Raw genomic sequence first — 10,227 nt, 5'->3', positions numbered from 1 at the left:
CTAGAAGTCAAAATTAAAACAGTAAGTTATAACTTGCATGTTTAAAAGTCTGATACTATGAAAAAAAAATTATCTTATAAGTTGATAGCTATAGTTGTTTAATCAGAATAAAAATACTAATTAAAATTATGTAATTAAAATAAAATATGTGGTAAAAAATGAGAATGACATATTTTACATTAGAGCAAAATTTTGTAATTCTTTGTTTCTTTTCACATTTTTGTTCTTTCTTCTACATCTGGACCCTAGCTTGAGTCCATAATTTTTTTGGGCCCTACTACTGTCTGGGTATGATACACAGCAACCCAAACTGTTTCCTTCCCTTTAGTTAGAAACAAAGGTTTTTTTCAGCACAAATTTGATACTTAAGACAATATGAAAGAAGAACGAAGCTAACTTCATCTCAAATCCTCCTTTCTCTTCCCTTTCATTTCCTCTAAAACCGAGACATTGTTTTCATTTCTGTTACTAAAATTCACATTTTTGTTTTGTTTTGTTTTGGTTTTTTTTTTTGTTTTAAGAGTGAAGCTATCATATGGGATAGCAGGGTTTAAGGCAGATGTATCAATCCTTAATTCAACTGTTTACAGAGTTGGCTTACTGGCTGCTTTAAGATCAATCAAAACTCAATCAGTGGTTGGATTGATGATCACTGCTTCACTCAATAAAGTTACCGACAATGGAGTCAAAATTGTTGACCCAAGTGGTTTAATGTTATCTCAGGAACGGGAACCTTTTGCTGATCAACTTGCCAAACAAACTCTTGAAACCCTCCTTTCATTGAGTAGCTTTTTATGTTTTTGGATATGGGTTTTAAATTTTTGGTAATTATTTGTTAAAATTATTGTTGAAAGGGAGTGGAATTAGTGCACTTTAAAAAATGTTTTCAATTTATCTTGATGGTTTGTGTCGGGTGTTTTATAAGAAGCAATAACACATTTTTTCCCCTTGATGAGTAATGAGAATACAAGTTGACATCACGACTACACTTAACCAAACAAGGCCTTACAGAAGAAGAAAACCAACTAAAACAAACTAAAACAGCAACATGTATTCAGAGAATATTTAATTTAAAGTTAGAGCAACCTTGTGTAAGGTAAGACTTCGATCGACGACCTAATGGTTCTAGGACCATCGCATTACCATTGAGACAAGGGTTAATTGGTAAAGCAACAATTATATTTTATAATACCATGATTTTTTTATGGGCAATAGCGAATTGAAGGTATAGTAGTTTTGTTTAAGCGCAAAAGCTCAAAAGTTGTTTTCTGCTACCTATTCTTTTTCCAAGTCTTAAGAGTTTATAGGTCGACCATGAAATATGCAAATGCAAGCAATAAAAAATGATATAAGAACTAAAAAAATAGATGAAAATATTGTTTTTGATGAAATGAGTGATGCAACCTAACATGATTCTTTTTTTGACATTTCATATAATTGATCCAGGGATATAAGGCTTAGTTTATTTTTGTTTTTGTTATTATTATAAGGCTTAGTTTGTTTTTGTTTTTGTTATTATTGTAAGTTTTAGACTTTGTTATCTATTTAAATAAAAGGAGAGGAAATTATGAGGAAAAGGGAATTGAGTTTGAAGGGAGGATTTAAATTCTGTGGATTTCTAAATGAGTCTAGAGATGCAAATTATACTTATCTATAATTTGTTGCTTAAAATAGCTCATAACAGAATTTGTAAGGGAGGAAAAAATCCTATTAGATGGAGTGCAATCCATGGAGATATGTTGGGAAGAGACACACGGCCTACTGGAGAATCTCTCCTCTAAGCTACAAAGTAGGAATCTTTTCTTTCAATCACCATGGTATTTGCTGAAACTTTGATAATTTTTTATGTGATGCTCTATCATTTGCTAATATTTATCAAATTTTTAGGGAATAAGTTCAATTTTTAGAGCTATTGCTCTTGACTTGGGAAATTTAACAACCCTACAGCTGCATTGGATGGTTCTTGCTAGGAATAAAGGCATGAAAGTGACAAAACCAGCCTACTTTCAGCAGATTTCAAGCTCGTTCAGGTTAGTTGGAGCCAAAAAAGGTTTTTTGAGCCATTTATTTAATTTTAAATTATAATATGTACCTAATTGTTTAGGTGCTTGATAGACCTGACCCCAAATGAAATCAAAAGCAACAAGACAGATAACACAGTGGTGGTTGATGGGGCTGAGGGTGTGGGTGGAGAGAAACTTGAAGTTTTAAGAAACATGTTGATTGGTTTAATTATTGAGGTTCATAATTCCGGTAAAGGTAGAGGTCTACTGAATGATAGGGTTGGTGCTGACTATGTGCAGAAAGAGAAAGTTTTTCCATGTGGATTTGGCTTCAATGATTTTGGCATAAGGCGGGCCATCTCTTTATATTTGGGAGTAATTTATTACTGTTGTCAATTGATTGGAAGATGATTATTATTCTTGCATCTTACTGAATTGTTGATCAAAGGTTAAAGGCGCATTTTAATTACAATTCATTCTAGCAAATGCTTATGCTAAACAAGATAACAACTAAAAATGGAACACGTTTGAAGTCATATTTAGTTCTTTCTATGATTAGTATGTGTTATATTTCATGTCATTGTTATTGGCATTTTTTCAGTAGTTTGATAAGTGTTAAATTGGTAGTGCTCAATGAAGTGATCTAACTAGGCACTTGATCATTCACTAAGTATTATAACAACTAGTTTGGATGGTTGATTCATGATGATTATTGATGATGTTTTCAGTATGATGCTTACTTTGGTATAAGTGATGTATGTTTAAATCTGGTCATCTTCTAAATTTTTACTTTTGGTTTGCAGAGGAGAACAACTACTGAGATTTTTTATTTATTAGATATGCAAGTTTGGATGGAGATGTTGATCGCCTTGTATATTTTTCAATGCCAACTACTGGTAGCAGCAAAATTGATATTGTTGATGGTGACAAAATATTATCGTTGTTTGCTTTATTCATCAAGGAGTAGCTGAGTAGTCTGACCAAGTACGGGAATGAAAAATCAAATAATAATTTTCAAGCTCATGTTGGTGTTGTATAGACAGCTTATGCGAATGGAGCATCCACTGATTACCTCAAACAGTTGGGTTTAGAAGTCATTTTTACTCTTATAGGGGTAAAACACTTGCATTAAAAGCTGCTTAGTTTGATATTGGAATCTATTTTGAGGCCAATGGTCATGGCATTATCTTGTTTTCAAAATTCTGCTTATCTTGGTTAGAGGCTAGGAATAATGAACTCCCTTTGGTATCTGAAGGTTATTTCTGAATGTAGTCTTTTTCTTTCCAAGAATTATCTGTAATATTTTAATAAGTGTCATATTATGCCATTTTTTTGGATTCGAATAGCAAAAAACCACTTTAAGCTACTGTCAGTTAGTAATCTGATCAACAAAGCTGTTAGAGATACTTTGAGTTGCTTACTCTTGGTTGAGGCTATTTTGCAACACATGGATTGGTCAATACATAAATGGAATAGACTGTACCAGGATTTATTGATAGCTTAAGGTCAATTTTCTTTATTACTCTGGAGAAGAAACAAGAGAAGTCTTTCTTATTTATAGCAGGAACCTTATTTACCTTTCTCTTTAGTTTTATTTAAGCTAGTAAACTGGAGTGTTCTGAATAATGGTTTTTTGCACCTTTGCCTAAGATACTTTCTAAATAGTAAATACTTTTGTTCGGCATGCTACTCTTGATGTTAGTTGGAAGAGTGGATGCCATTTTATTTTTCACATATAAGGAAGAAAAGGTGAACCATGTCTCTAAAGCTTAAAATGCTGCATATAATCCTTAAGATTAGCAGTTTAGCTGGTTATGGAGACAAGGCTGAGGTTTAACATGACCTTTCAACAAAACTAGTAAAGTTTGCCTAATGAAATATTCACTTAAAAATGTTAGATTCATTACATCAAAAAAGAGGAAAATATATATATATACAACTGATTTGTGGATACTGGGTTAAGTGGCTCCGTTTTATTCTTTTATTTTGCTTGTAAACTTTGCTTTACTTTATCTCCTTACATCAGTAATGGTGATGCTAGTTAATGCTTCCATTGGATGTGTCAGGTCAAAGTTGTAGACAGAATAACTGTTGTCACAACAAATGCAGAAATTATGGCTGTGAGGTCCTTTGGCATTGAAGAAGCAATTGATGCTGAAACTTGTAACATTTTCACATTGATCTTTTCTAGATGCGTGCTTTTGTCATACAATTAACATCTTACCCAAAGGCATGATTTTCTCTTAAATCTCATTGAGGCCACATGTAGATTAACCATTTTTGAGAATTCTTATGCTAAATGACGTGAAGTACCCTAAAGGCCTGTGTTTCATATGACCATCAGGTACAGAGGATGTCATTCATGTTTATGCAGTGGTGTCCACACAAGAAGCTGCGGTCAGCTTGGCTAACTCTGTTACAAAACATGGTGATCAGTTTGTAGGATTTGGCAGCTCTTGACAGTAGTTTCCCAAGGTTTGTTTATTTGTTTTTGTTTTTTTTTCTGACAGAAATGTCAAGATGTCAAACAGGTGATTCTCGTTAACCAACTTAAGTAGCAAAGTTCATGATTCAGTGGTGGAGTTCAGATAACTGTTGATACTTTTGTACTTTAAATTGCTTTTATAGCAATAAAATTTGTCATCTTATTTTTATTAGCATTGACATCAAATTTAGTTTTAGCCCCACTTGCAACAACTTGAATTAAGTTTAACGGTTTTTACTCTTCCAAAATATAGAATTATTATCCAAATTTCAGATTCCCTTTTCATTCAGTGTTTGTTTGTTTATATGCTAAAAAAGGTAGAATTTTGAGGAGCCATAGGTAGTTCCTCTTGCACGAGACAATGTATTTCAAATTCAGTTTATTGACTACAAATAAACAAAAATTATATTGCATGTAATCTGTAATTCAAGTAGATTACATTCAGATGTTATGCAGATTTTGTAATGGTCAAATTTAAGTAAATTATATTAGTCTTAGGCCATGTTTGGATTTAGCTAAATCTTTAGTGAAAGTTCAGTTGCCACGAAATTTCATGCCGAACGCAAGTTGAAATAATTTACAAGCAATCGCTTGATATGTTTGAGATTAATGGGCTGTTTCTTTTCACTAGTAGAAATTGGCCCATTAGTGGTAATGGCCAACAATTTTGGGTTTTTTTTTTTTTTAACTTTTTTGCCCTTCACATTTTTATTCTATAACAAATATAATAATATTTCTATAATTCAACATTTTTTTTCTTTTTTATTTAAAAATTATAAAATACTTTTATAAAATAATTATAAAATATTTCTATAAATTATTATTATAAAGAGTCTAAAGGAGGAAGACTGTTTTCCCCCCACTTGAGTCCGAAGAAACCCAAAAAACCAAAGAAACTCCTAGCAAAGTACAAATCATCTCGGAAATGAAAGAGCGAGAGATAAAAGCGAAAAAGTGGATTAGCAACAAAAGAATCCAACTTTCTTTTCGGTAAGACAAAATCAAAGTTATTAAATGAATAAAAGAAAGAGGGGTACTCATTATAGCGATTCCTTCTGATCCTAGAAAGATTGCGGTAACCCATATACTAGCTCGAACTAAAAGGGTGGGTTTTTGTTTTGTTTCTTCTCTTACTGAAATCGGATTTCCTTTTCGTGCCATATGTGCAACGACTTGGCTTTCTACCGGTTCAATATTTGTTTGTTCTTTTCCGTCTTCGTCTCCTTGATAGGTGAAAGTTCTCCAAAAGTATGAAAAGCAGGAGGACTTTGTACCATCCATTCCGGTGTGGTTGAATTCTGTTCAACAGCCCAAGGTTGCTTGGAAAACCTTGTTTTGTTATTTCCACTGCTTGAAGTGATTGTTACGACCACGAAGAAACGACAAATCCAACTACGGAAATATAAGAGCCAAAAGTGCTAAGGGCATTCCATTCTTCCTCGACAAAACAGAAAGTCTCATGGTACGTCGTCCTTTCTTCCGCCCTTTTCCATTTCCATTTTCTTCTTCTCTTGCGGCACGACCTCGTACGAAAGCGGTGTGCATCGAAAAGAATAGGGGATCTCATTCTTCTGTAAAAAATCTATTGTGGATTGAAGATTCTTTCCGGATAACCAGAAGAACACATAAATGATAAGTAAGATACATAAACCGAGAAAACAAATAAAAAGGGGAAGTGGACACAAAGTAACGAGTTTTTGAAGGAAAAACTCCATTTTTTTCTTCTTTCATTATTTTTTTGTTCTGGTCCCCCCCTTTAATGAAGAGAGACTGATTCTTACTAAAAAAATATGGGTTGGTTGTTGACAAACAGAAAGGCATGGGAGTCTTTGGGCATATGAAGTTGTTTTCTTCTCTTATGATATTTAGTCTTTTTATCGAATAGGAGGATAGGTTTCAGAAATGCTTTAGTGAACACCACCCCGTGAAAACCAATAGACCGACAACAAGCCCGATCCCAGTTTTCTTTTTAGGGCTTGTTCTTGCCGGAGCTCGTACAAGGGTTAGGGGAACTTACCCAGACTCAGTAAAGTTGCTCCGAAACAAGCACCCGAAAAGCCTGACCCTCGGAGTGAGTCTTTCTTTCCTCTTAGTAGTGAGCGAGCTAACAATCCTCGAATCATCCTTAGCTTGACTAGTTCCCAGACAAGAGAGATAGGTATATTGGCAACCAACTCAGGAGTAGTTCCGTCCCAGCCGCAGCTTCATATGGGGGTTTAGATCCGGTCGATACATAGAGGTGTGTGTTCCCTCTCCCACCGGGAAGAGCATGGATCCAGCAATGGCATGAATAACGTCCTTTTTTAACCAACCCCTTTAGCACCTGATATAGGCGAATCAGGTGAGGAAAGCCTTTTTGTAGCATCATCTAAATAGGGTTGCCGCATAGCCTCCTTAAAATTCCGATCCAGGCTCCTTTATCAGGCTATTCAGGTCTTCTTTCGAATCAGCACATAAGAAGAGTTTTTAGAGAACGACTCATTGTAGTATATCTTTTCTTTTAGCAGTACTTATTTCGATAGCAGCGCACCTGACCCATCCAATATAGGTTGTCCTTATCCATATGATGTATATGATCCCCCCTATAATGTAGTCCGTACACCCTTCCTTTCGCCACGGGTTTGAGGGATAAAGAAAGGAAGGATGGACGAGCGTACGATGGATGGAATTGAGTAAGTAAGAGAAGCTCTGGAAAGGGCTGGACTTGAAGTGAAGAGCTTTTTCTCCTTTCATTCAACGGGCTGTCTTTCCCCTTGTTGTCATATCTGGTCTCATTGAACGAACTTACGGGATTGAAATTTGAGCTCGATTGAACCTTTTAATTCTAACTAGAAGGTAAGGCCAAAGCATTGTAAAGGTCCTTACTACACACACTATAAAGAAAAGCTTCGCTAGAATTAATGGACTAGCGATTCTATTCAATTCAGCTCGTACCTTCCCCCTCTGGCCCTATGTTTAATTAGAGATTTACTACCGACAACAAACCAAGTGAAGCAGTCCAACTCAAGCTTAAAGATAGGTGTAAGGCTTGCCCGCTGTTTTTGTATGTCTGGAATCTATACGATATAAAGAAGATCTTTGATGAGTTATACATCCTATGGGTAGTAACCTAAAGATCCCAACTCCTCAGTGCGGTCAGTATCATCTTATTAGATCGGATCAGCTACGTCTTGGTGAACAAGAATGAAAGCAGTGGCAAGATAAACCTCATGGACTAAAGAGAAGTACCCGCTTCCTAGAATCTAATAAAGCGACCGGTTTAGTTTATTCCAAATAAAAAGTTTTGATTTCCTAAAGAATCATGTCCACTCAAACAGCTCAACTCCGGGACTCTCAAACTCAAAGCTTTTCATAACACTTCTCGTTATCTTCCCACCGCAGGAGCACCTTGATAAAGCTATAGCTGCAGTTCCTCAAGAGGACTTGTCAAAATGCATGGCTGATTTTGTTGATGAGAATGGGTGTTGGAAGTGGGATAAATTTCAGCATCTCTTACCAGTGGCATCGTGTCTTAAAATAGCGGGCATTAAGTCGTCGAATCCAACAGGTAATGGTGATCGAATCGCTTGGGGACCATCAAAGAATGGAACATTCTCTATAAGCACAGCTTATGAGCTCATTGAAGGAGAAAATTGGGACCAACGTAGCAGGGAGTGGGAGATTGTTTGGAAATGGCAAGGGCCTCAAGGGGTTCGCTCCTTTCTTTGGCTTGTGTTGCATAATAGACTGTTAACAAATGAGCAGCAGAAACGAAGGCATATGACAGATGTTAGCACCTGTCCAAGATGCAAGAAAGCTGAGAAAACTATAATGCATGCTCTTAGGGATTGTGAGACCATTAAACCTATATGGCTGCGCATGGTGAATCCGCATAAATGGAGTGTGTTCTTTTCCATGGGATTAAGGCAATGGATTGGCTCAAATCTGCAAAAGAACTTAGGGAAGTTTCAGGATCAGGATGTTGAGTGGAGCACTCTCTTCGGCATCACGATGAAATGGCAGTGGCGTAATAAAGAGATTTTTGACGAGGAAGTTGAGTTGCGTGGTGACCCAGTTGTTTTATGTAGGGACCGAGAAGTGCTCAAAGCACGTGAGTGTGAAGGGCAACTTAGGCCATGCAAACCAGTACGTGAGGAGAGGTTTATTGGATGGGACTTTCCTCCCATGGAGGAGCAGGTGAAAGTGCTATTGCTTGTGCAGCTGGAACATAAGGCTGAAAAACGGGAGGTGCAGAAGTTGAAGGAGTGGATGTCATACTTATGGAACTACCACAATGGAAGAGGTCGAATGAAGAAGGGAAGACCGAGAATCGGAACTCTTGTGCCTAAGAGCTAAAGCTAAGAGGGTCATCCCATTAAAAAGTGCTTAGGCCAAAAGACTCTCTGGAAAAAGGTTTTCCTTTCTTTCAGTCGGTTTGTCATCGATATTCGTGCCTAGCTTAAAAGCGTTATTTGATTCCTTTTTGAAGTTTAAGGCTTTGCAATAAATAGGCTTTTCACGTGATCCTATGATGTAGCTTGCTTTTCTGCAGTCTTTGATCAAACTTCTGTCGCTGAATAATGTGATGTATCCTGATCGGCTGTCGCTGACCTTCCTTGACTTGAGGTTAACCTTGGTGAAGTTCCTTCCATTTAGACAAGCTTCTCTTGGGGTGAAGTTTTTTCCCCGGGGTTGAGCAGAGGAAGATCTACAAATAAGAGTCAAGCCTAGGGTAGGGGTATCAGAGTCCGCTAAGAAGAGAACGACTTGGCTTATACTTGTATAATTCCTCGAAAATAGAAAGAAAATGGAGTCCTTTCCACTCATAGTCTTGGCAATGCGAAAGTAAAGATTTATAGTTCGCCCTACTATTATTCCCCTCATTTTCTATCTTGCAGCTGATGTCTTTAGCAGAAGCCTCACTAATCTCCATCATAAAGGATTGGTCAAATGTATTTCTTCTCCAATAGGCTCCTTCTCATGTCATGTATGCTGATGATGTATTTATGCAGAGGAGATTCTAATTCTTTAACTAATCTAACTAATCTTATGGCCTTCTTGTCAGCTTATGGTGAGGCCTCTGGTCAATCTATCAGTAAAGAAAAAAGCCTTTTCTGCAAGTATGATGACCAAAGAATTCTTTCCTTCAGCTTTGCTGAAGGCAGATTCCCTTTCATCTATCTCGGGGTTCCTGTTTTCAAAGGCATCCCAAGACAATCTCATCTTCAATATCTTATTGATAAAGTGCTCGAAAGTTGGATAGGCAAACTACTCTCTTTGGCTGGGAGGATCCAGTTGGTTCAGTCAGTCATTCTTTCAATGCTTCATAATAGTTTTATGATTTAGTTGTATCAAGTTTAATTAAAATTAAAAAGCTCAATAGCTGGATTAGAAAATTTGGACTGGTTGCTGTGATAAGAAGAAGCTGTTTTCTGTTCTTTGGTCTCAAGTTTGTACAGATAAATCTTGTGGAAGCGTGGGCATAAGGGACTTGAGGCATCTCAACCATGTAGCCTTTCTTAAATTGGAACCTTTTCACTAAGGGAGTTTACTTGCTTAAACTTTAGCTAAGGAAAATCCATAGAGTTGGGTAGGGATGGGAGTAAAGAGATTATTTGTTTACAGTTAACCATGAATAGAACAGAGTTCAGAGTCGATTCGATAATTAAGAGTCAATCTAGTATGGCAAATTTCTCCCTGGCACTAGATTCTCGAAACGAAAGTTATTAGACCGAGCTTCCCCTAGCTTTCTATTGGTTT

The 10,227-nt window shown here is 36.5% G+C and overlaps 1 protein-coding gene and 1 pseudogene across 1 annotated transcript; both read left to right on the top strand.

Moving 5' to 3' along the window:
* The first annotated feature begins 375 nt into the window (after positions 1-375).
* Positions 376-5,165, top strand: LOC149513581 (phosphoacetylglucosamine mutase-like; annotated as a pseudogene).
* A 4,252-nt stretch (positions 5,166-9,417) lies between these two features.
* LOC149513580 (uncharacterized) lies at positions 9,418-9,813 on the top strand. Its single transcript, XM_089747732.1, has one exon. It carries the CDS (start codon positions 9,418-9,420, stop codon positions 9,811-9,813), a length of 396 nt encoding a protein of 131 aa, XP_089603858.1.
* The last annotated feature ends 414 nt before the right edge of the window (positions 9,814-10,227 follow it).

This window comes from Durio zibethinus, chromosome 18 (genome assembly GCF_047325235.1).
Source record: "Durio zibethinus cultivar Kanyao isolate XHJ-2024 chromosome 18, ASM4732523v1, whole genome shotgun sequence".
Classification (NCBI taxonomy): domain Eukaryota; kingdom Viridiplantae; phylum Streptophyta; class Magnoliopsida; order Malvales; family Malvaceae; genus Durio; species Durio zibethinus.
Note: the sequence above shows the minus strand (reverse complement) of the source record. Positions and strands in the feature narration are given on the sequence as shown.

Excerpts from the sequence above, each read along its gene's own strand:
- LOC149513580 (XM_089747732.1), top strand. The coding sequence starts at position 9,418 with ATGTATTTCTTCTCCAATAGGCTCCTTCTCATGTCATGTATGCTGATG.